The 26,991-nt window shown below is 43.9% G+C and overlaps 2 protein-coding genes across 2 annotated transcripts in view; one reads left to right on the top strand and one right to left on the bottom strand.

Annotated features, from left to right (window-relative positions):
- Positions 1-248: 248 nt before the first annotated feature.
- Positions 249-21,416, bottom strand: saraf (store-operated calcium entry-associated regulatory factor). The gene is made up of 6 exons (XM_072589153.1): positions 21,252-21,416; positions 18,768-18,946; positions 11,549-11,954; positions 6,174-6,279; positions 3,051-3,166; positions 249-2,481 (listed from the first exon to the last, which is right to left on the bottom strand). Exons 1-6 carry the CDS (start codon positions 21,349-21,351, stop codon positions 2,456-2,458), a joined length of 933 nt encoding a protein of 310 aa, XP_072445254.1. The 5' UTR covers positions 21,352-21,416; the 3' UTR covers positions 249-2,455.
- A 4,885-nt stretch (positions 21,417-26,301) lies between these two features.
- Positions 26,302-26,991, top strand: part of leprotl1 (leptin receptor overlapping transcript like 1) — a 62,187-nt gene continuing 61,497 nt past the window's right edge. The window contains exon 1 of the mRNA XM_072589156.1: positions 26,302-26,412. Coding sequence (XP_072445257.1) covers positions 26,397-26,412 — 16 coding nt within the window. The 5' untranslated portion in view covers positions 26,302-26,396. The remainder of the gene's footprint in view (positions 26,413-26,991) is intronic.

The following is a 26,991-nucleotide window of genomic DNA, read 5'->3' on the forward strand; positions in this document are numbered from 1 at the left end:
ACTATTCAAATTGATCACACTGCATTTGTGCTTATTTTTCATCCATTTCTATATCTGAGTAGGCAAATAAGCACAGGAAATTTCTGTCCAAGGTTCTGTAGCTAACACACATGGTGGGCTATTTTGGCCATTTCTTCTTAACTGACATGTGATGGGCAGCGATAATGTGTTGCCAACTAGTATAATCTTTCAACATCTGTCAAAAATGTACACAAAGCACCGTACTAAAAGCACAAGCTACATCATCACAGAGGAAAAGGACAGAATTTTATTGAGAAAAATATCGAATGCTTTTGATTACAAGCAAAGCAACATTGCCCTTTCTTGCACAATCAGTTTTATGTGGTGTATTGCTCATGAGATCAAAATAAAAATGGCCTACCACACAGAGCCTTCATTTTTGGGAATGGAATTGAGTCATAGAATCATAGAATCCCTACAGTGTGGAAACAGGCCTTCAGCCCACCAAGTCCACACCAACCCTCCAAAGAATATCCCACCCAAACCCATTCCCCTACCCAATTTATCCCTGACTAATGCACCTAACCTACACATCCCTGAACACTATGGGGCAATTTAGCCCGGCCAATTCACCTAACCTGCCCAGCTTTGGATTGTGGGAGGAAACTGTAACACCCGGAGGAAACATAAGCATTAAGAAATATTTTTTTTTTGGGCATGGCCAATTCATTTCATTGCAAGGTACTTTTACATAATTGCATACATGTATGCATGGTAATTTAAAGGCCATAATTTGCAAGTGAGTCTTGAGTTACCAGAAGTTTGTAAAGAACTAAAGAAAACAGTGGTCTCAGGAATTCAAAATGTCAATATGTCAAAGGCAACACTGGGGTACCCTGCATATGATTTCCAAATCTCTCTATGCGATGGTTTTTTTCCTCAGGACATTTCTGGTTGTGTCATGACTGCTAAAGATAGACTAGTTAGAAACCCTAATGTTGCATTGTGTAACTACCAAAATATTAGGAGACCTATATACATTTTGGTCATTTTCATTTAGCAATTCCTATATTCCCTGATTCTTTCCCAATGTCCCACGCAGGATGCAGGTGTACTCTAGCATTAAGTGGAGTCTTGGAGGACAAGTTTTACGTATTCAACTTTTCCATTATAATATTTGAGAACCATAAAGCCAAGCAAAGATATTCTTGTCTTTTTGAATATTTAGCCTCCTGTGTCTTTATAGAACTTACACTTTTCATTGTTGTGTAGGGCTGAAAAAAAGTGCGATTTAGCTTAAAAGAAAATACAAGACTGAAGAAATTTATCTCTGCTGGAAAGAAAGGGACAAGGCATTTCAAATTAACCTGTTGAGACTTCTGACCTAGTCCACTCCCAGTCCAACACCGGCACCTCCATGTCATGAAAGAAAGGGAGATAATAGTCAGAAGTGGGAGGAAAGGGTCGTGAAGAAAGTGAACCAGTGGTAAATAAACAGGAAACTCCATGAGTCAGCACAGCATCACCTTGGAGGAATAACATTACATATTGAGCAGGTCCTTCTATGAAAACTGAGACAAAAGTTAATTTTTAAATGTCGGTATCTCCCAATATTCTTAGTTTAATTTGCCACATATGGGATTTCCTATAAAGTTGCAGAGGGGTAAAATGCACTTTGTGTATAATTCCTTTCAAGTGTGCGCTGGCTATGACAAGAAATAGGAAATTTAGCAAAAGCACCACTTGGTTTTAGCAAATATGATCTTTGTTCTGCTTTACTCCATCTCAACTACTAGGAGACTTGAAAGTGTATTGGGATAGCAAACATATTAAGAGGAGGCAATGGCCTAGTGGTGTTATTACTGTACTGCCAATCCAGAGACCCAGGAAATGTTCTGAGGACCAGGGTTCAAATCCTGCCATGGCAGATGGTGGAATTTGAATTCAATAAATATCTGGAATTAAGAGTTTGATGATGACCATGAATCCATCGTTGATTGTCAGGAAAAACCCATCTAGCTCACTAATTCCTTTCAGGAAGGAAGTTGCCATCCTTACCTGGTGTGGCCTACATGTGACTCCAGACCCACACCAAAATGTTTGGCTCTTAACCTTCCTTTGTGCAATTACGGATGGGCAATTACTGCTGGCCTAGCCAGTGATGCTCGTATCCAGTGAATGAATTTTTTAAAAAATGACTTTACATTACTGAATATTTTCTTTCAAAATTGTAATAAATTATTGCCTGCCATTAATTAGCAGAAGTTCATGCATGAATTCCTCACTTTATGTAATACCCTCATTGTTATTACAGGCTCCAAGTACAGTTGGATGTTATATAAAAAAAGTCAAATAATGAAAATTCTAAAACTATTCAACAATACAAGAATCTCTCTTGCTCACAAAATGCTACAGCCTTGGGTTGTGCAGACAAACTGAAGCAGCAACTTTTGAACAATTCTACAATGAAATCTTCTCTCATATCTTGTATATTTCATCTTCTTTTTGTTCCACCAAATCCTGTTAAAGCAAGAGCGAGAGAATAATTTGATCCAGTAATTTTAACTGCTTTGCAAATACATTCTATATCTTATAAAAAAAATCTTTTGCATACGATGCATTTAGGCAGGAAACAATTTGCTAATGTGGCAGTCAGGCAACTTCATTTAACATTTAAATAAAAGCAAAAGTGGATGCTCAAAATCTGAAACAAACACAAAATGCTGGAGAACCTCAACATGTCTGTGGAGAGAAAGAACGTGTTAATGTTTCAAGTATGGTGTGACTTCTTCAGAACTTCAATTCTGAAGTAGTGATACAAAACTCAAAACATTAACTCTGTTAGTCTCTTCAAGGGTGCTGCCTGACCTACTGAGATTGCCATTATTTTGTGTTTGACCTTTTTAAGACTTCATTATTTCTCCAACTCAGCTGCCATTTTGAAACTTATTCTTCCCATAGTGTTTAATTATTGCTAATGGACAACTCAATGCTGAAACCTGTATAAAAGGATATTTTGGGTACAATCGGTGAAAATGAAAAGCAACAAACCTACTGTCTCAACACTATTTAAAGGAAACCATGTTTACCCGATGTTGTCCTGGTTTCTCGGCCTTCAGGATTCCAACCAGTTTGCCCACTTGTCTGTGGTTGATGCGCAGAATAATTTGGGTAGTGTACGTAAGGTGAAGGGTTTGGCTGTGATCTGAAGTGAAAAAGGTTAAAAAACATTATTATTTAGGCTTTAAAATAATATTTTTGATTCAAGTCCAATTAACATTTTGCGCTACTGTGTCAGAAAAGCAGGTATATGAAATTACTTTTCATCCATTATTGGTCGAATAAAGACAAACCCTCCTCAGTATTGCATAACATTTACACAGGTCAAAATGCTTCCGCTAATTTTTCAGGAATAAATTAAGCACAGCAATGAACACTGCCCAGACTGGTAGACATTAATCAAATTGCTAAATTTGTGGAGGCAATTTTTTTTGGCAAATGGACTAGATAATGTGACGACACTATAGCTTTAAGAGGTGTATTTTGTCGTTTTTTTTTAATGAAAGAAAGTTGAGACAGAGATGCCCAGTCAATTAAGCAAATAGCTTTCCAGCCTTGGAGTTTTTATTTTAAAACGTTGGACTAATAAAAACAGCCCACGGAACCAGGATTTTAGTTTTAGCTTTCAGTACTTGCTGGGGTCTTGAAGCTGGATGTGGAAGTTCTTATTCCTCTCTCTGTTACAGCTAAAAGTTTGGGACTGCTGGAATTGCAAGTGAGACAATCTATTTTACTGAATTTGCCTTTGTTAAGGGTGCGCTTATGGGATATTACGATGTTGGAAAAGTTCATTTGTTTACATATATTATTTTGGTAAGCATTTCAACAGTTACCTTTAAGTCAATTCTTTTCTTTTTATTTTGCCTGTATTTTAACCGTAGTGCAAAAACAAAGTGCGTTTTGATACAAGTCGAGGAGTTTGACTAATCAAATTACATCTGGAATGCAATGTCTTACACTTGCCTTTAAAATGAAAAAAAAAATCAGGGTCTAGATTATCATCTTAATATATTTTGAGGGGGTTTGGTCTGGTCCATAACAATGTCTCAAACAGGAATTAAACTCAAATATGCAAACGAGGGGTCTTCGAGATCAATATCTCTCAGTGAGACTTCTTTGTAGCAATGGCTCTTGCTTTTACCATGGTGCAAAAACGTGGCTATAGTTTCTTGGCATTTATGGTTTTGAAAACTAGTATTTAATCATTTTTAGTTACAATATAAGGGGAGAAGAGTTCAAGGTTAACTTGCTTCTGTAGTGCTATTCTTTTGGGCACTACTAGGTTTGAATAATGAAAATATTACCATGACAGCAAGCACACTGGAAGCTATCTTTGTGAAAAGTTTGCACTGGTGTTCTTAAGCATTGCTGGCAGCGTGCAGAGCAAATGAAGCATGATTTCAATCAGTGCGCATTGCTGGTTTGATGCCAGTGCTATCCTGTTAAAACTGGACTCTCCAGCCTATATGCCCTCTGGTTCGATCATCTGATCACTATGTTAAACAACATAAAGAATGCCCAAAACTATTGTTCTTCTTGTTTGGCTAACTGCAATACATATATTGGGTGCTTCTCGGTACTTTAAGCAAAAACAGTTGGCTGGAGTGAGCTCTCAGCTGATGTTGAAGCACTTGTTGGTGACAAAGGTTTATGTACAAATCTGTTACTTCCTGAAATGTGGCCTGATTAGGTTTTCTTTAGTATTAAGTATGACTGGGACAATGAACAAAGGTCATGCAAAACACAACAAACTGCTAGGGAGAAATCGATGTTGGCTTGCTGGCATCTATACTGTCCTTTCTCCTAAGCTAGACATCATAAGTAGATCCTGCCTTTAAATTATTTGTAGTGTCATTATGGTTGTGTCTGGATGCCTGAAGTCATGCTTCAAGGCATCTCTTTCGTTTTCCGTGTTCAACCATGAGTTAAAGTGCAATGTTCAAAAAAACTTGCAAAAAAATAAGTTCACTTAAATTTAATCCAAAACCTAAGCCTTTCTCTGACCTAGATAAATGCAACATGACCTCCCAACTCCTGTACTCAATACTGACTAATAAAGGAAAGCATACACAATGTGACTGTCATAGACATGAACTTGGTCAATATACCTCATCGCACCCGAGTAAAACCATCAATACCAACATACCTGCACCATTATCAGTGACCCTTGGATATGTTTCAGGAAGGGTGTTGGAATGGGCTGTGGATTGTGGTGAAGATGTGCCCAGTGGGCAATGTGACACCACTGAATTTGAAGGAGCGTTCCTGCACCTTCTGGTTCTACAGGATGTTTGTGCTTTAAAAGTACGTTACTTCATACTTAGAATTGCCTACCACAGGGACTGTGAAAGAATCATGCATAGACCCACACATTGATTGGTCAGCAATGTCTTAAGAACTTCTAATAGACCCCTCATTTACATATTGATAGCCATTCCACAGGTTGCATTCTCAACCACCCAAGCTAATGATCAGTGACAACAAATAACCAAAAATTAAATCACTATTTTTACAGAATGTGAAATAAAATTTTGGATACATGGAGGTGTAGGTTGATACTGAAATATTAACTAATTCTTTAAAACTTGTTTTGTACTCCACAACCACCACAGCGCTCCAAAAGCTAGTGCTTCTAATTAAACCTGCTGGACCATAACCTGGTGTTGTGAGATTTTTAAACTTTGTACACCCTAGTCCAACACTGGCATCTCCAAATCATGTTTAGAAATATATCATAATTAGTCAGAATTTAGCAACGTCCACTTTTTAAACAGCAGTACTTATGACACAGGATCATAAAAATCCAAATTTCACTTCATCGGATCAAGGGTTCACTTTTTAAATGGGTTTCTCACAAGGGAACAAAAGTGAAATAAGTTCTCCACACATCAGTTAATTTCACTGATCGTTAGCGTGGATGGTCGAGAATGCAACCTGTGGGATGGCTATCAATGACAGAGCATGACTTCAGGATTTTCACCTTCTTCTGCAATTTGGTCACACCTTTAAGTTACCATCAAATTCAAAGGGGTTCCTTACCAAAACCACTGTAAGTGTGCATTTATGGCTTTAGTAAAGATAATCTGATTAGAAGCAAGAATTCTAAGAAGTGTGTTCATATCATTTAATCTTTAAGACTGTAAATGTAATACCTTCTGCTGGAAAGCAAGTATCCAAGCAAACCACCTGTTCCTAAACCTGTCCAAAAGCCTGGTCCTGAGCTTCTACTCCGTGGATACGCCCCACGAGATGTGTAACCTTGAAACAAAATACATTTGCAGATTACACAAGGCAAGATAACCAATAATGGTGGAGCAATGCTGGATTTTTCCAACGAATATGAAGGACCAATCATAGAAATGAAGTAGAAGAATATGTGGCATCTAGTGATGAAGAAAGTTTTTTTTTAAACTCTAATGAAGACAGAATAGACAACAGTTGCATTAAAATGATTAAAATAGGATAAAATAAAGGGATGAACAACAATGCTAGCACAGGCTAGAAGCAGTTGATGAAGGTTTTTGTTTTTCATTGCAGAGACACTTTTCTCTGGAAATAAATAGAGGATTAAGCTGCAAAGCCATAGAGATGTATAACATGGAAACAGACTCTTCAAACCAACTCGTCCATGCCAACCAGCTATCCCAACCCAATCTAGTCCCACATCCCTCCAAACCTTTCCTAATCGTATACCCACCCAGATGCCTTTTAAATGTTGCAATTGTACCAGTCTCCACCACTTCCTCAGGCAGCTCATGCACCACCCTCTGCATGAAAAAGTTGTTCCTTAGGTTTTTATATCTTGTATAACTTTCCCCTCTCACCCTAAACCTATAGTTCTGGACTCCCCCACCCCAGGGAAAACACCTTGTCTATTTACCCTATCCATGCCCCTCATGATTTTATAAGCCTAAGGTCACCCCTCAGCTTCCAATGTTCTAGGGAAAACAGCCCCAACCTGTTCAGCCTCTCTCTGTAGCTCAGATCCTCCAACCCTGGCAACATCCTTGTAAATCTTTTCTGAAAGCTTTCAAGTTTCACAACATCCTTCCAATAGGAAGGAGACCAGACTTGCACGTAATATTCCAACAGTGGCCTAACCAATCTCCTGTACAGCAGCAACATGACCTCCCAACTCCTGTACTCAATACTGACCAATAAAGGAAAGGATATCAAACACTTTCATCACTATACTATCTACGTGAGACTCTACTTTCAAGGAGCTGTGAACATGCACTCCAAGATCTCTTTGTCTAGCAATACTCCTTAGGATCCTACCGTGAAGTGTATAAGTCCTGCTAAGATTTGCTTTCCCAAAATGCAGCACCTCGCATTTATCTAAACTAAACTCTATCTGCCACTTCTCAGCCCATTGGCCCATCTGGTCAAGATCCTGTTGTAATCTGAGGTAACATTCTTCGCTGTCCACTACACCTCCAATTTTGGTGTTATCTGCAAACTTATTAACTATTCCTCTTAAGCTCACAACCAAATCATTTATATAAATGATGAAAAGTGGAGGACCCAGCACCGATCCTTGTGGCACGCCACTGGTCACAGGCCTCAAATCTGAAAAACAACCCTCCACCACTACCCTCTGTCTTCTACCTTTGAGCCAGTTCTGTATCCAAATGGATAGTTCTCCCTGTATTCCATGAGATCTAATCTTGCTAACCAGTCTCCCATGGGGAACCCTGTTGAACACCTTATGAAGTCCATATAGATCATGTCCACTGCTCTGTCCTCATCAATCCTCTTTGTTACTTCTTCAAAAAACTCAGTCAAGTTTGGGAGACATGATTTCCCACGCACAAAGCCATGTTGACTATCCCTAATCAGTCTTTGCCTTTTCAAATACATGTACATCCTGACCCTCAGGATTCCCTCCAACAACTTGCCCTCCATCGACATCAGGCTGCTCACTGGTCTATAGTTCCCTGGCTTGTTACCACCTTTCTTAAACAGTGGCACCATGTTAGCCAACCTCCAGTCTTCCAACATCTCACCTCTGACTATCGATGATACAAATATCTCAGCAAGATGCCCAACAGTCGCTTCCCTAGCTTCCCACAGAGTTCCAAGGTACACCTGATCAGGTCCTGGGGCTTTCTCCCCTTTTAAGTCAAATCAACAAAATGTAAAAACCATGAAATATATAGAGAAGCATGGGAAGGACAAAGCAGGGTGTTTGAATTAATGAAGCTAAATGAGGTAGATTAAGGACATTAGAAATATGGAAGCTGAAGGGAAACAAAGCGCCATGGTAATATCCTTTCCATTCAGTGATATCACTTAAACTCCATTGGAGTCAGCTAACCTCAAATGAACTAAAAAAGATGGTAAACAGAAGACCCATATGGGCAACGCAATTGTAGCCATTGATCCTTACCTCAATTGTGACTCACGAGTTCGGATGTGGAAAATTATATATGTGATCATTTGAAAAGCTGATTAGACAGATTCTGTATCAAATTAAACAGAATTAGCACTAATTTAGGTGGGTGTGTTAGATCTTCTCTCTTGTGCAAAGGTAAGGGAATGACACAGCTAAGAGAAATAGGGAAGGGAAAACTTTTTTTTAAACCACTGATGCCACGAGTAAAGTATGCAGCAGTAGGAAAGATAGAACAGAAACCTCAGGAAGATAAATTGTATAGTATGTTAATCCAGCTTTACCTGGAATACAACTCTGATCACTGATGGGAGGAAAAAAAGAGATAAGGGACACTGAAAGATAACACTGGGCAGCTCGTTATAAGGAGAAACAACTAATATTTCAACGTTTTCTTTGAGGTCTTGAGACACAGTGGGCCACACAATCCCCAACTTGTGGATCCCTACCTTGGGGCCAGAAGTTCCAGTTTAAACCCCATGACATAAAAGTGTGTCACAACATGTCCAAGGAGGCTGACTGCAACCAATTTATACTGAGTGAGGCTGAATGCTGATATTACAGAATAATTCTAGATCAAACAGGGTGCAGACAAGACAAACGTCAACATGGAAAACCCAGGTCATAAGTACTACAAAAATTCCCAAATTTAAAAATAAGATGAATATACAGATTAAACTTAACTCTTTCATGATTGGACTGCCAAATTCAAGACAGTAGGTTAAAAATATCTGGTAGAAAAAACAAATTTGAAATATTGATCTTTTAATTTCCTAGACTCAAAGATGTCGAAGGTTATGAGGGATTTTAAAGACATAAATATAGTTTCTCTTTATGACAAAATAGCAACCAGAGTCAGAGGTGCACAGTTCAGAAACAGACCCTACGGTCCAACCTGTCCATGCTGACTAGGTATCCTAAATTAATTCAGTCCCATTTGCCAGCACTTAGCCCATATCCCTGTAAACCCTTCTTACTCACATACCCATCCAGATGCCTTTTAAATGTTGTAATTGTTCCAACCTCCACCACTTCCTCTGGCAGCTCAGTCCATACATGCACTACACACTGCTTAAAAAGATGGCCCTGAAGTCCCTTTTAAGTCTTTCCCCTCTCACCTTATAACTATGGCCTCTAGTTTGGATTCCCTACCCTGGGGAAAAAGACCTTGTCTATTCACTCTATCCACGACCCTCATGATTTTATAAACTTCTACGAGGTGACCTCTCAGTCTCCGACACTTAGGGAAAATAGCCCCGCCTATTCAGCCTCTCCCTATAGTTCAAATCCTCCAACCCTGGCAACATACTTGTAAATATTTTCTGAACCCTTCCAAATTTCACAACATCTTTCCTATAGCAGGAGACCAGAATTGGACACACTATTCCAAAAGTGGCTTAACCAATGTCCTGTACAGCTGCAACTTGACATCCCAACTCCTGTACTCAATGCACTGACCAATAAAGGCAAATGCCTTCTTCACTACCTTTTCTACTTGTGACTCAGTTTTCAAGGAACAATGTATCTGCACTCCTAGTTTTCTTTGTTTGGTCACACTCTCCAGGATCCTATCATTAAGTGTACAAGTCCTGCCCTGACTTGCCTTTCCAAATGCAAAACCGCACATTTATCTAAATTAAACTCCTTAGCCCATCTGATCAAGGTCCCGCTACACTGAGATACCCTCCTTCACTTTCGGTGTCATCTGCAAACTTATTAACCATGCCTATATTCACATCCAAATTATTTATATAAATGACAAACAGCAGTGTACAGCACTGAACCTTGCTGTACACCACTGGTCACAGGCTTCCAGTCCGAAAAACAACCCTCGACCACTCCACTGCCTCCTACCAGAGGTGTGCAGGTAAGATAATCAGTCAAAGCAGGTCAAATTTATAAAAATGTGTTTACACAACAAAGAAATGGAAGCAGCATATATAGCAGCTTTTAAAACTTGAAAGGGGAAAAAAAAAGGTTTAACCAAGGAACAAATTAAGCAGGAATGAGATGAGAGGTAAGATCTTGAGTGACTTTAACAAAGTGGATGTGGAAAGGATGTTTCCTCTTGAAAGTCAGTAAAGAACTGGTGGACACAGTTTTCAAGTTTGGGGCAGCCCTTTCCAGAAGACCATAAAACATAGGAGCAGAAATAGTCTCCTCCACCATTCAATCAGATCATGGCTGGTCTCCTCAACTCCATTTTCCTGTCTTTTCCTCATAACCCTTGATTCCATTACTGAGCAAAAGTCTTTGTGTCTTGGCCTTCAATGGACTTAGAAACCCTCTCGAGCTCTCGATGGTAAAGAATTTCACAGATTCATGACCTCCACAGAATAATTTCCTCCTCAACTCTATTCTAATTGGGTGACCGCTCACTGAGATTTTGCCTGGCATTCTGGACTCTTCAACACTTGGAAACAACCTCTAGAATCTAACTTGTCAAGTCCCATTAAGAACTGTATATATTTCAGCTCTCATTCTTCTAAACTGTAGTTAGAACAGACCCAATCCCCTCAATTTTGTCTCAGAAGGAAATGCCTCCAAACCTATAATTAGCCTAATGTACCTACTCTGGATTGCTTTCAAAACTAATATATCTTTCCTTAATAAAGGGACTAAAACTATTCACAGTATTCAAGGTGTGGTCTAATTAGTGCATTGTATCGTTTTAGCAAAACTTCCCTTTTTATACTCCATTCCCTTTACAATAAATTCCCTTTTGCCTTCCCCATCAGCTACTAAATGCGCATGCTAGCTTTTGTGATTTCTGTACAGACAGATGAGGAGTTTTTTTTTCCTTAGACAGTTGTGCAACTTTGGAACATTCTACTTCATAAGATGCTGGAAGCAGATCCATTGTCTAATGAAAATCCATCTAACTCTGTATTAAGTATTCAACGGAATTGATGGTTACTGGGGACAGCTGGGAGTGTGGATTTTGAAACAGAGAATCCATAATCTTAATGAATGGTCTTAATGGTCCACTTCTACTCATACTTCAGATGTTTGTCCAAAGTAGCACGCACATCTGCTAGACCAAGTTGCCTCTTCTGAAGAAATGCAATATTTTAATGATTATTGCTTTCAATAGCTGTACAATCTTATTTTATTAAAGAATCCTGACAGATTTACCTCCAAAGTCTGGTTTAAAGCCAGGTGGTGGTGGATGTCCAGAGGGGCCTGCGTTGTTGAAACATTCATCATAACCTTGAGTACTGCTTTGCGGCATCTCATTACTGTTATTTTGGCTTCTCAAACACATGAGGTAGATCAGATAAGAAAGACAAAACAGTCCAAGTATCACAAGATAAGAGGATGAATCATCGGAATCTGCGGGAATTTCATTGTTATTTGGTTTATAAGCAAATTCAGAATTAGATTTCTTTCTCCGAAGGCCTTCCTCAGTAAGTTCTATGACATATTCCAGTCCGCAGGATCCCCTCAAAATATAAGGATCTTCTGGATAGTTATATCCCTCACAACTGACGGTAATTGCTCCAAATTGATATGCTTTTTCCATGTCTGTCTTGCATTCCCACTATGATCGTGTGTTAGATATGGGGGTTTAAGAATAGATAAAGTTAGAAAGCTCCTTGGGTTAATTACCATTTTAACTGTTCAGTCTGAAAGAAAGAACAATCATAACATTAAATAGCACAGAAGGAGGCCATTCAGCCCGATTTACTTGTGTTGGCTTTTTAAAAGAGGTACCTGGATACCAACTCCAACACTCTTTCCCAATAATCATGCAACTTAAAAGAAAATTTTCAAGTACATGTTCAATTTCTTTCTAAAAGTTGCCAATAATTCTACTCCTTCATCCCTTCAGATTGAGTTCTTAAGATCTCAAATGCACAATGATTAAAAAAAACCCAAGGTTGTTTATTCCCCTTTATCAAGTTACTTTCCAGCGATACAATTAACTCTGTCAAATTTTCCATCGGTCCCATTGCCTCAATCAACAATCCACTCCATACATTCAATGTTGCACTGAGGAATTAAATTGAAATCCTCCCTTTGAGACAATGCCCTTTTGATGTAGAATTTCAGATTGTGTTAAACATATTGCCACTTATCTTGCCCTATACCTGCTCAGATCCTGAATATTTTATTACTGAGCCCGCTCTTCTCCAGCATGACTATTCCCAACTTCCCTTCATAACGCAGGCATCAGTTATCTTTTGCTGCACCAACTTCAATGCCAAGGGCTTTTCTTTCACACATTAACCAAGATTAGACACAGTACTTCAGGTGAGGTTGGATCAGAGTTCTGTATGAACTCAGAATCAATCAATCACTCATATAATCAATGGAATGAAATAAATAACACCTATTTAATTTTGTCATTGAAGTAATCAGAAACTGCTTTAGCAAAGATCTATCTTCCAGTGTCCCCAATACCATCTATTATTTTCTCTCCTACGGAAAGATAATATTTAGCTTATATTGCCAATGTATTTATTATCTGTTCCCAATCCACAGTCACATTAAATGACACTTGTCACTTGGCTCCTCAATCTTTCCAACTGTATTATTTGATCAATGTGTTCCCTAGGAGAAAGTGAGGACTGCAGATGCTGGAGACCAGAGTTGAAAAGTGTCGTGCTGAAAAAGCGCAGCAGGCCAGGCAGCATCCGAGGAGCAGGAGAATCAACATTTCGGGCATAAGCCCTTCTTCAGGAATGAGGCTGGTGTGCCAAGCGGGCTCAGAAAAAAAAAAGGGGGGGGGTGCTGGGAATACGATAGGTGGAAGGAGGTGAGGGTGAGGGTGATAGGCCGGAGAGGGGGTGGGGGTGGAGAGGTCGGGAAGAAGATTGCAGGTCAAGAGGGCGGTGCTGAATCCAGGGGTTGGGACTGAGATAAGGTGGGGGGGGGGGGAATGAGGAAGCTAGAGAAATCTACATTCATCCTGTGTGGCTGGAGGGTTCCTAGGCGGAAGATGAGGCGCTCTTCCTCCAGGCGTCATGTGGCCAGGGTCTGGCAATGGAGGAGGCTAAGGACCTGCACATCCTTGGTGGAGTGGGAGGGGGAGTTAAAGTGTTCAGCCACGGGGCAGTTGGGTTGGTTGGTGTGGGTGTCCCAGAGGTGTTCCCTGAAACATTCCACAAGTAGGCGGCCTGTCTCCCCAAAGTAGAGAAGACCACACTGGGTGCAACGAATACAGTAAATTATGTGTGAGAGTGTGTGGAGGTGCAGGTGAATTTGCGATGGATATGGAAGGATCCATTGGGGCCTTGGAGGGAGGTGTGTGGGGGGGGGCGCAAGTTTTGCACTTCTTGCCGTTGCAGGGGAAGGTGCCGGGAGTGGAGGTTGGGTTGGAGGGGGGTGTGGACCTGACGAGGGAGTCGCAGAGGCAGTGGTCTTTCCGGAACACTGATAGGCGTGGGGAGGGAAATATATGTTGTGGTTCTGTTTGCCGAGCTGGGAATTTGTCTTGCAAACGTTTCGTCCCCTGTCTAGGTGACATCCTCAGTGCTTGGGAGCCTCCTGTGAAGCGCTTCTGTGCTGTTTCTTCCGGCATTTATAGTGGCTACTATAAATGCCGGAAGAAACAGCACAGAAGCGCTTCACAGGAGGCTCCCAAGCACTGAGGATGTCACCTAGACAGGGGACGAAACGTTTGCAAGACAAATTCCCAGCTCGGCGAACAGAACCACAACAACGAGCACCTGAGCTACAAATCTTCTCCCAAACTTTGAAGGGAAATATATCCCTGGTGGTGGGGTCTGTTTGGAGGTGGCGGAAATGACAGAGGATGATACGATGTATCCGGAGATTGGTAGGGTGGAAGGTGAGGACCAGTGGGGTTCTGTCCTGGTGGCAATTGGAGGGGCGGGGTTGAAGGGTAGAGGTGCGGGAAGTGGAGGAGATGCAGTGGAGAGCACTGTCGACCACGTCGGTGGGGAAATTGCAGTCTTTGAAGGAGGAGGCCATTTGGGCTGTTCGGTATTGGAATTGGTCCTCCTGGGAGCAGATGCAGCGGAGGCGAAGGAATTGGGAATATGGGATGGCGTTTTTACAGGGGGCAGCATGGGAGGAAGTGTTATCTATGTAGCTGTAGGAGTCGGTCAGTTTGTAGTAAATGTCTGTGTTGAGTCGGTCACCCGAGATAGAAATGGAGGGGTCTAGGAAGGGGAGGGAGGAGTCTGAGACAGTCAGGGTGGAAGGTGTTAGTAAAGTGGATGAACTGTACAATGTGTTCCCTGTTGGTTGTATTCCCATTAGTTTCATATTGTCTGCAGATTTTGTGCCCATTTCAAATTTAAGGATATCCTAAGCAGGAATTAGACCTATAGTAATTCCTGAAGTAACTTCCCAGTTCCAATCCTTTCTTTCAAACAAAAACTGTTCATAACACTTTAGATAATGTTTGATCCTTTTTAGAAGCACTACGCCTCTGATCAATGTTTCTACAAATAACTTTAGCAAATGATGTTTTGAAGTTTAAATAAAGAAGAGTCAATTTAAAATCTATAGATAAAAATCCCCAAAGGATTCTTCATGTAAAATCTTAAACCCACAGCTGAGTATTTTTGATGCTACGTCATTAGTCAGTCCTCACTCTCCAATGCCTTCTCTCCAGGAAGTCAGGCTACCTCGCAATAGTAACACTATGTAGTGAATTGGCGATGCTAAATTTCCCGTAGTTAGGTGCATTAGTCAGGGGTGAATGTAGGGGAGTGGGTCTGGGTAGGTTGCTCTTCGGAGGGCCGGTGTGGACTTGTTGGACCGAAGGGCCTGTTTCCACACTTTAGGGAATCTAATCTAATCTATGTTTTTCCTCACTGTTTTCCAAATACTGGCAACATGTTCCTGTTTCCTTTTCTCAATAATATAGAAGCCAGGGCAATGCCTTATACATGTATAAATTTCATTTATTACTTCATTAAATATTCCAGGATGCAGTTTGTCATGACACAAGATCTGGCATGCTTCATTGTCCTCAGATATTTTTCCTTCGAGGTCTAATCATCTTAATCTAAAAACTGTATTTCAACGAGGAGAAGATTCCTCTATAAACATGAGCAAATAATTCACTTAGTCAATTTGCTTTAGTTATCTTGAAAAGGTTCTACAATTTTTAAAAATTAATTCACGGGATGTGGCCGTTGCTAGCTCGCCCAGCATTTATTGCCCATTCCTAATTGTTTAGAGTGCAGTTAAGAGCCAACCACATTGCTGTGGGTCACACGTCGGCCAGGTCAGGTAAGGACGAATTTACTTCTCTCAAGGATATTCGTGAACAACATGAGTACTTTTGACAATTGACAATGGTTCCACGGACATCATTAAACCTTAATTCCAGATTTTTACTGAATTCAAATTCCAACCTCTGCCAGAGAAGGATTTGAGCTCAGTTCCCCAGAACATTACCTGGGTCTCTGGACTCATAGCCTTGTAATAATACCACTCAGCTATTGCCTCCCCTTTTTCCTAACCGCCCATTTATTACCATTATTCTGTTATTACAAATATATTCTGTAGTCAGTTTTGATTGTCATAGAGTCATAGATATGTACAGAATGGAAACAGACCCTTTGGTCCAACTCATCCATGCCGACCAGATATCCCTACCCAATCTAGTCCCACCTGCCAGCACCCAGTCCATATCCCTCTAAACCCTTCCTATTCATATACCCATTCAAATGCCTTTTAATTATTGTAATTGTACCAGCCTCCACTTCCTCTGGCAGCTCATTCCATACACGTACCACCCTGTGTGAGAAAAAGTTGCCCCTAAGGTCTCTTTTATATCTTTCCCCTCTCACCCTAAACCTATGCCCTCTATTTCTGGACTCCCCCACCGCAGGGAAAAGACTTTGTCTATTAATCTTATCCGTGCCCCTCATGATTTTATAGATCTCTACAAGGTCAGCCCTCAGCCTCCAACACTCCAGGGGAAACAGCCCTAGCCGATTCAACCTCTCCCTATAGCTCAAATCCTCCAACCCTGGCAACATCCTTATAAATCTTTTCTGAACCCTGTCAAGTTTCACAACATCCTTCACATAGGAAGGAGGCCAGAATTGCACATAATATTCCAAACCAACGTCCTGAACAGTTGGAACATGACCTCCCAACTCCTGTACTCAATACTGTGACCAGTAAAGGAAAGCATACCAAACGCCTTCTTCACTATCCTATCCACCTGCAATTTTACTTTCAAGGAGCTATGAACCTGCACTCCAAGGTCTCTTTGTTCAGCAACACTCCCCAGGACCTTACCATTAAGTGTATTAGTCCTGCTAAGATTTGCTTTCCCAAAATGCAGCACCTCAGATTTATCTAAATTAAACTCCATCTGCCACTCCTCAGCCATTGGCCCATCTGATCAAGATCCTGTTGTAATCTGAGGTAACCTTCTTCGCTGTCCACTACACCTCCAATTTTGGTGTCATCTGCAAACTTACTAACTATACCTGCTAGGCTCACATCCAAATCCTTTATTTAAAAGTAACGAAAGTAATTTATATAAATGACGAAAAGTAGTGGACCCAGCACCGATCCTTGTGGCACTCCACTGGTCACAGGCCTCCAATCTGAAAAACAACCCTCCACCACCACCCTCGGTCTTCCACCTTTGAGCCAGTTCTGTACCCAAATGGCTAGTTCTCCCTGTTATCCATGAGATCTAACCTTGCTAACCAGTGTTCCATGGGGAACCTTGCCGAACGCCTTACCAAAACGCATATAGATCATGTCTACTGCTCTGCCCTCATCAATCCTCTTTATTACTTCTTCAAAAAACTCAATCAAGTTTTGTCCTGACTAGTTCCTTAACCACCTTTCTGTTTCCAGGTATGTTATTTTTAGGCAATGAAACAATGGTCAAGAATCCTCGTGAGGATACACAACTAATGTAACGAATTAAGTGTGAAGTCTAAATGGAACATAAGCAAAATATATGAAACTACATCATAATCGTATCATATATTTTTCAAGATCAGCAAATACATAGAAGATGCATGGAAGTATAGCAGAAGAAACAATTCAGGCTTTCATGAGAAATTGATAATCAACTGAAGGGAACACAGTTGCAAGACTATAGGGAAAGAGCAGGGGAGTTGGACTAGCTGAGTTACTCTTGCAGAGTTGGCGTGAACACAACAGTCCAAACGGTCTCCTTGTGTGACGATACCATTCTATGATTCTAACATGCAGTTACCCAAATATTTCTTATTGGCTTCCAGCTAGCCAACAAATAGACAAGTGTGCGCTTTCTACAGAGCATAAAAACAAAAGTGTGACTTTTTAACGAATCAAACTGAAGAAATGTGATTGACAATACAGAGGCTGATCAGAATCTGTCAGATAGCATTTATAGCAGTAATAATGGTGAAATGATCTATTAATGTAGTACTCAGTAGTACAGTGTTTAGTATCCCTGTCTGTCACTGAGGAGACAAGGGTTCCTTGCTGATAAAGAGTTAAAAATCATACAACACCAGGTAATAGTCCAACAGGTTTGACTGGAAGCACACTAGCTTTCAGAGTGCCGCTCCTTCATCACAACCACCTGATGAAGGAGCAGCGCTCCGAAAGATAGTGTGCTTCCGATCAAACCTGTTGGACTATTACCTGGTGTTGTGCAATTTTTAACTTTGTACACCCTTGTCCAACACCGGCATCTGCAAATCATGATTGCTGATAAGAAGAATTGCTTTCTTAGCAAGGATTACAGGGAGTGGGCAGGAAAGTGGAATGAGGTCAAGATAAGATCAGTCACGATCACATCAAATGACAGGGCATGCTTGAGAGGCTGAGTTGCCTATTGCCGCTTCTAGCTCTCATTCTTATTACTCCTCTGAAAGTTTCAGAAACTCCTGCCTTAGCAGTGCTAAAACCATCGCCATCATTTCTAGCCTGTTATTCTCGGCATTTGTCATCTCACAATTCTCTGTGGAGCAAACACCTAATAGACGTTATGCACTACAGAAAAGCCTGTTATTTTCTCCTCCACATCTCTATCTTTGCAATATTTATTTCTAAAAACGTAAGAAATGTTGTATCCTGGAAGTAATCCACTTTCCCACTATACTCCTCCACCCCTTAAAGCACTCTTCTGATTCCACCAAAACATATGTTCCCAAGATTGAGAATATGTAAAGGAATTAACCATCAGCGACTACTGCTTTCTGAAGAAGGATTACACCTGAAACATTGACTTCTCCATCTCCTGATACTACCTGGATTGCTGTGTTCTTCAGCCTCCTGCTTGTTTACCTTGGATTCCAGCATCTGCAGTTTTTCTTTTGTTTCTAACTGCTTCCAGAGAGCAACCCTCACTGTAAACTAATTCAATATCACTTGGTTATATTTAGAAATTAGACTGGTACATTCAACTACATACCTGAACATCATAACCATCCCAACCTTTGTTATAACACTGCACCACTTTCGGAAGCAAGACACTGCAGCCAGCTGAGCCACCAACACACTGCAGCTGAGGTACAGGATGCGTTCTGCGGCCAGTGGTATACTTACCACTGTACAATGTCAGAGTTTGGACGTCACGGAGCAGAATTCTTTCTGTAAACGGAAAGAGGCATTACAGAAATTCTTACTCGCTATTTCATAGAAGGGTTATTGATTTACCTTACTCAACCATCTTTATTTAATTTCAGACTTGAGGGATGATTGGTAAAGGTATCAGTGGTGGGTTAATTAGATGAGAAAGAAATAGTGTGAATACAGTGAAACTACAGTAAGTCTTTGTACAAATACACTTGTGAATGTCAGACAATATACATAGATTTGTCAGTTATTGCATTAATTGTGAATGTTAAAGGATGGATATAACTCAGCCTGAGAGTGAGCCCTTGACAGTTAAGCAAAGGCTACTCAGCACATTTACTGGCAAATTTAAAATGATTCAGTGAGAACTTTGGGGTAACCTACACCACTCAGCAAGAGTACTGATGCAACAGACATCAATAACGAATCACTTGGCAATTAGCTGTGTTGCTTTACTTGGTAACACTCTTACTTCTGCATGAGGTGGTTATGAATTGAGGGACTGTTATCAGATCAGATGTTTAACTGAGATCCTGTCTCTCCCCAAGGTCAGGGACCCCCACAGCATCATTTTGATGAGCAAGAAAGCAACGTGCTAGCAATAGTTTATCCCTTACACAACATCACTACAGCTGAAATTTTATTTCGGATCTCCAGCATCCTTGCATTTTGCTGCTGTCATGACCAAACCAGATTTCGTTAGGGTCCATATTCCTAATTGGCAGAAGCCAGAATGCTTTTTTAAAACAAAAGGGGCAGCGGAAATCTACAACTCTCTCTGGACAAGTATAGGGCAGGAACTGTCACACTTGATACATTGTTACTAGTTAAGGATATTGAGTGGCAGCTGGAGATCTATGACAGGTGATGAGTGTCAGGTCATAAACCTGCCAATGATGGGAGGGGATCAGAAGTCACACAACACCGGGTGAAAGTCCAACAGGTTTAATTGAAAGTACAAGCTTTCGGAGCGCTGCTCCTTCATCAGGTGATTGGGCAGTGCTCTGAAAGCATGCGACTTCAAATAACCCTACTGGACTATATAAAAGGTAAAAACAATGACTGTAGATGCTGGAGACCAGATTCTAGATTAGAGTGGTGCTGGAAGAGCACAGCAGTTCAGGCAGCATCTGAGGGGCAGGGAAATCAACGTTTCGGGCAAAAGTCCTTCATTAGAAATAAAGGCAGTGAGCCTGGCCTTGCCGAGCCCGGCCTTGCCGAGCCCGGCCCTGCCCTGCCCGGCCCAGTCCAGTCCTGCCCAGTCCAGTCCTGCCCAGTCCAGTCCTGCCCAGTCCAGTCCTGCCCAGTCCAGTCCTGCCCAGTCCAGTCCTGCCCAGTCCAGTCCTGCCCAGTCCAGTCCTGCCCAGTCCAGTCCTGCCCAGTCCAGTCCTGCCCAGTCCAGTCCTGCCCAGTCCAGTCCTGCCCAGTCCAGTCCTGCCCAGTCCAGTCCTGCCCAGTCCAGTCCTGCCCAGTCCAGTCCTGCCCAGTCCAGTCCAGTCCTGCCCAGTCCAGTCCAGTCCTGCCCAGTCCAGTCCAGTCCTGCCCAGTCCAGTCCTGCCCAGTCCAGTCCTGCCCAGTCCAGTCCTGCCCAGTCCAGTCCTGCCCAGTCCAGTCCTGCCCAGTCCAGTCCTGCCCAGTCCAGTCCTGCCCAGTCCAGTCCTGCCCAGTCCAGTCCTGCCCAGTCCAGTCCTGCCCAGTCCAGCCCTGCCCAGTCCAGCCCTGCCCAGTCCAGCCCTGCCCAGTCCAGCCCTGCCCAGTCCAGCCCTGCCCTGCCCAGCCCTGCCCTGCCCAGCCCTGCCCTGCCCAGCCCTGCCCTGCCCAGTCCAGCCCTGCCCTGCCCAGTCCAGCCCTGCCCTGCCCAGTCCAGCCCTGCCCAGTCCAGCCCTGCCCTGCCCAGCCCAGCCCTGCCCAGTCCAGCCCTGCCCTGCCCAGTCCAGCCCTGCCCAGCCCAGTCCTGCCCTGCCCAGTCCAGCCCTGCCCTGCCCAGCCCTGCCCTGCCCAGTCCAGCCCAGCCCTGCCCAGTCCAGCCCTGCCCAGTCCAGCCCTGCCCAGTCCTGCCCTGCCCAGTCCAGCCCTGCCCTGCCCAGCCCTGCCCTGCCCAGTCCAGCCCTGCCCTGCCCTGCCCAGTCCAGCCCTGCCCTGCCCAGTCCAGCCCTGCCCTGCCCAGTCCAGCCCAGCCCAGCCCTGCCCCCAGCAGCTACACACCATGATGGCGGTGAATGTCGGGACAGGTTTCAGGGCCTCCTGCTGTTCCTTCCACCTACGGGGCTGCTGCCGCCGCCGCGGTGAAGCAATGAGCACACCGCTCTCTGGCTCCTACCTGAATCCTGCGCTCCGTTCACCTGCAGCAAAAACGGCAGAAGGCACAGGCCGAGGCCACACCGATAGCGATGGAGCAAAGACATCCCCCCCATCCCCATCCGCCAACAAGAAGCCGGACCCAGGGGAACGCATGCGCACTCCTGCGGGCCACCGCACAATGCGATGACGCAGAAACACGTCAGACACCGCGCGGGGCCCTGTCGACGTCAACACGGGGTAGGCCACGCCCATTATTCTGCACGGAATCTGACCCCAACCTTAGACCCGCCCACTAACCCTATTTTAGACCCTGCCACTGATGCCAACCTTAGACCTTCTCACTGACCCCAAACCCACCCACTGACCCCAACCTTAAACCTTCTCACTGGCCCCAAACCCACCCACTGACCCCAACCTTAAACCTTCTCACTGGCCCCAAACCGACCCACTGACCCCCAACCTTAGACCTTCTCACTGACCCCAAACCCACCCACTGACCCCAACCTTAGACCTTCCACTGACCCCAACATTAGACCTTCTCACTGACCCCAAACCCACCTACTGACCCCAACCTTAAACCTTCTCACTGACCCCCAAACCCACCCACTGACTCCAACCTTAAACCTTCTCACTCTCCTTCCCACTGACGAGGAGAAATTGAGGACTGCAGATGCTGGAGATCAGAGTTGAGAGTACAGTGCTAGAAAAGCACAGCAGGTCAGGCAGTATCCGATTAACAGGAGAATCGACATATCCGGCATAAACCGTTCATCAAGAATGAAAGTTTTAAGTCCGAAATGTCGATTCCCCTGCCCTCGGATTCTGCCTGACTGGCTGTGCTTTTCCAGCATCACACTCTTGACCACCTTCCCACTGACCCCAACCTTAGACCCACCCACTGATCCCAACCTTAGACCCATCCACTGACCCCGACTCCACCCACTGACTGACCCCAACCTTACACCCACCCACCCACCTACCTATCCATACCCCACCTGAACAGACCCCATCCCACACACTGACCCCACCCCCACTAACCTCACCCAATGACCTCAACCTTAGACCCACCCACTGATACCACCCCCGAACCCAATGTTAGACCCACTCACTGATCCCATCCCCACCCATTGACCTGACCCCAACACCTAACCCCAACCTTAGATCCACCGACTGACCCCAAACTTCGACCCACCCATCCATAACCCCAACCTTTCCCGCAACTCCTGACTCCACCCATAGCCCCAACCTTAGTCCCACCTACTGACCCCACCACCACCACAACCCCAACTTTAGACACACTGACTAACCCTACCCCCACCCTTAAACTTAGACCCAACCACTAACCACACCCCTACTCCTACCCACTCACACACTCCCATTCCCACCCACTAACCCTATCCATTAATCTTACCCTGGCACCTACTTATTAACCCTATCCCCATACCCACCTACCCATTTACTCAAATTCAACTCCACCCACTAATCCCATTCCCATTCCCTCTCTCCCCATTCTCACTCCCTTAACCCCAACCTCTCCCCACACACACCCAAACCCACCCCCATCCTCACCCCATTACCCCCCTCTCTCCACCCATACACCCCCAAACCCAATCACACCCCATTCCCACACATGCCTTTAACCCCCAAACCCATCCCCATTCTCACCTCCTTAACTCCCAACATCTCCCCATGCACCTACACACCCCAAACCCCACCCCTATTCTCATCCCCTTAACTCCCAAATCCTCCCCACTCATACTCCCAAACCCAGTCTCCTACCCCATCCCATTCCCACCTCTTCAACCCCCAAATCCTTTCCACCTCTGAACTCAATCCTCTAATCCCATCCCCCCAGCCCAACCCTCTAACCCGTTTTATTGCTGGCTGCCAACAGATTGCAGCATCTAAGCTAGGGCGAGATGGAGGTAGCCAAGTTACAGCAAGAAAGCATCTACATTGTACATTGGGAAGTAGTCTGATAACTTGTGACTTAGGTCATTGCGTTTCACTTTACTGTGGTCTTATGACTCTTAGGTCATTGAGCAGACTGCTGAGTAGGCACAACCATCGAGTCCTCATACTGATCAAGATACTGTTTGATTGCCCAATGTTATTCTTCCTTTAAATAGTGGTGAAGCATATTCTGTTAAGTATTATGTTGGAGTGGTTTCTTGCAGGTGATTTAAAAAATGTAAAATTCTGGTTTTTGTTTGAGTTTCTTAAGGGTTCAGAAAGGTTACATGTAGACCCAGGTATTGCAGCATTGAGATAATTTTATTTGTTCATACTGCTAAACTGTATTGATTGATTGATCTATTTAATTTCTTTGAAGATCGAAAAGCTAAAATATGTTCAAGGTAGAGGGGTGTAAAGGGAAATTTCAGATTATGTGACCCAGGCAGACAAATGTGTGGCCTTCTCCAGGAATGGGAAGTGGAAATGTATGAGAAATCAGGTATAGAGTTGAGGGAGAGAGGAATTTGTGCCACTGTTGGAGCTTAAAAGTCAGGAGAGAGAAGTCACAGATTTTTAAACTATTTGTTGCCATTGCTACAAAGGCTGACATTTATTTCCTATCTCTACTAATCCAGGAAACATTTGACACAATTTTTGAAATAAAAGCACATTTAACACAATAAGTCACCCCAAGGTGCTTCCTCATTGAAGTATTATAAATATAATACTAATATAATAGAGTCACATTGGGAGATATTATGCTAAAATGAGCAAAGGTTTAAGCAAAGAAGTAGATTTGAAAAAAATTGTCTTGAGTGAATTAAGGGGGGCAAAGAGGTGTATGAACAGTATTTCAGAAGTTAGGGCCCATATAATTAAAGTTACAGCCACCCATGGTGGGGAAATCAAAATCGGGAATGCTCAGAAAGCCAGAATTAGATAAGCACAGAAATGTCAGAGGGCTGGAGAAGATTACAGCAATAGGGATGGTGGAGGCCATGCAGGAATTTGAAAACAAGGATGATAATTTTGAAATCAAGATGTTGCTTTCTTTCAGTACTTGTTTATTGTTTGAAGTGATGGCAGATTTGAAGGTTAGAAAACAACTGACTGTTTAAAAATTAAATACAATAACACATGCTTCTACATGGGATTTAAATTCATTTTCTTGGTTCAAAGGCAGGACACTACCACTCTGCCACAACAGTCCGTAATTCCTCAGATTAGAGTGTGAGGCTCAACTATCTTCAAATCCTTCATTAACAACTGTCCTTCCATGTTAAGATCAAAAATGGTTGTTTGTACTGAAGATTGCACAATATGCATCATCATAATTCACCTTCTCATGCTAAGACAGCATGTGAACAAATGCAACAAGACCTGTGCAACATTTAGGCTTAATATCTCCCAATGTGACATTGAGGTTTGAATGTTGCTTGCCACTTAAGTACATGGCAATTACTTTGTCCAACTAGACAGAATCTAACCATCTCCTTTAGATATTCAGTGGTATTACCATTAACATTCACCTGTACCAGCAAAATAAATACTGTGGCTATAATGTCAGATTAAAGCCTAGTAATACTGCATGGCTAATCAACTTCCTTACTCCCAAAGTCTGTCTACCATCTACAAGGCAGGAGTATGTTGGATTCTCCCCACTTGCCCTGAAATGTGCAGCTTCAACAACACTCAAGCAGCCTGATACAATCCAGGACAAACTAGCTCACTTAATTGGGACCACATCCACAAAAACTCATTCCCTCCACCACCAATGCTCAGGAGCAGTTTGTACCATCATAAAGATCATTCCTTATTAGACTCATTCTTCACCTGAGGCATAGTGATTATCAGGTTAAACTCACCACCCAATGACTCTTTCTAATGAGAGAACAGACTTATGCTCCTCTGAGAATATGGCGACTTGACATTTGCTGTATGGTTAGTTCAGTTGGCTGGATAGCTACTTTGAGATACAGAGTGACACCAACAGTACTGACTGAGGTGACCATTAAAGTCCCATATTGTCAATCTTCTGAGGCACTGTGACCCTCAATTTAAACTCACCATGAGTCATCTCTCTCATAAGAGAAAGTGAGGACGACAGATGCTGGAGATCAGAGTCAAGTGTGTGGTGCTGGAAAAGCACAGCAGATCAGGCAGCATCTGAGGAACAGGAGAATTGACATTCCAGGCAAAAGCCCTTCATCAGGAATGCTGATGGGCTTTTGCCTGAAACATTGATTATCCTGTCCCTCAGATGCTGCCTGACCAGCTGTGCTTTTCCAGCACCACACTCTCAACTCTCTCATAAGAGAGGAGCCTCACAGTCCTCTGGAATTATTTACAAGATGCAAAAGTGTAGAAATTCACCATGTCTGGTATAATTGCAACATTTAAGAGGCATTTGGATGGGTATATGAATAGGAAGGGCTTGGAGGGATATGGGCCAGGTGCTGGCAGGTGGGACTAGATTGGGTTGGGATATCTGGTTGGTATGGACGGGTTGGACTGAAGGGTCTGTTTCCATTCTGTACACTTCTACGGCTCTTTGGACAGCACGTGCTAAACCCACAAACACTTCCTCTAGAAAGAAGGGCAGAGTTACAATGGGAGCCCCACCACCTGTAAGTTCCACTCCAAGTTGCACACCATCCTGACTTGGAAATGTATCACTGTTCCATCAGTATTACTGGGTCAAAGTCCTGGAACTCCCTCCATAAGATGTAGCTACAGAAAGTGGTTCAAGAAGGCAGCTCATCACCACCTTCTCAAGAACAACAAGGTAATAAATACTGACACCCTGAGTGAGTGAGAGGGGGACCTTCCTGAGTGAGTGAGGGAGGGAGAGGGGGACCTTCCTGAGTGAGTGAGTGAGTGAGGGAGGGAGAGGGGGACCTTCCTGAGTGAGTGAGTGAGTGAGGGAGGGAGAGGGGGACCTTCCTGAGTGAGTGAGTGAGTGAGTGAGGGAGGGAGGGAGGGAGAGGGGGACCTTCCTGAGTGAGTGAGTGAGGGAGAGGGAATGGGGTTCCATCAGTAACACTGGGGACAATAAGGCAAGGAAACAGGGGAACAGGCTGCGCGCGCAACCTCCCTTGGTGGGATGGGGAAGGGTTCGGGGGTCGCAGGATGACGTCATTTCCTGTGCCGGTGACCACTGCGTGACCTGTGACCCGGCGGTGTAGGGGTTTGTTTATCGGTCGGTACAATGGCGGGGATTAAAGGTGAGGGAGCGGAGCGGGGAGAATCGGTGACAGCTTCGCCGCCGCAGCTGCTGCGGTACCCGGAGGGAGGAGGGGAACCTACACTCGGGGGCGGGGGGCGGGGGGCGGGTCTGCAGGCCCGGGACTGGGGGGAGAGAGAGAGAGAGAGAGAGAAGAGAGAGGGGGCCTTTTGTTCCCTTCGACCCCCCCTCTCCATCACACCGATCCCCCCCCCTCATCACACCGATCCCCCCCCCCATCACACCGATCCCCCCCCCCCCATCACACCGATCCCCCCCCCCATCACACCGACCCCCCCCTCCCCATCACACCGACCCCCCCCCTCTCCATCACACCGACCCCCCCCTCTCCATCACACCGACCCCCCCTCCCCATCACACCGACCCCCCCCTCTCCATCACACCGACCCCCCCTCCCCATCACACCGACCCCCCCCTCTCCATCACACCGACCCCCCCCCTCTCCATCACACCGACCCCCCCTCTCATCACACCGACCCCCCCCTCTCCATCACACCGACCCCCCCCTCTCCATCACACCGACCCCCCCCTCATCACACCGACCCCCCTCATCACACCG

The sequence above is a fragment of the Chiloscyllium punctatum genome, chromosome 2, assembly GCF_047496795.1.
Source record: "Chiloscyllium punctatum isolate Juve2018m chromosome 2, sChiPun1.3, whole genome shotgun sequence".
Taxonomy (NCBI): domain Eukaryota; kingdom Metazoa; phylum Chordata; class Chondrichthyes; order Orectolobiformes; family Hemiscylliidae; genus Chiloscyllium; species Chiloscyllium punctatum.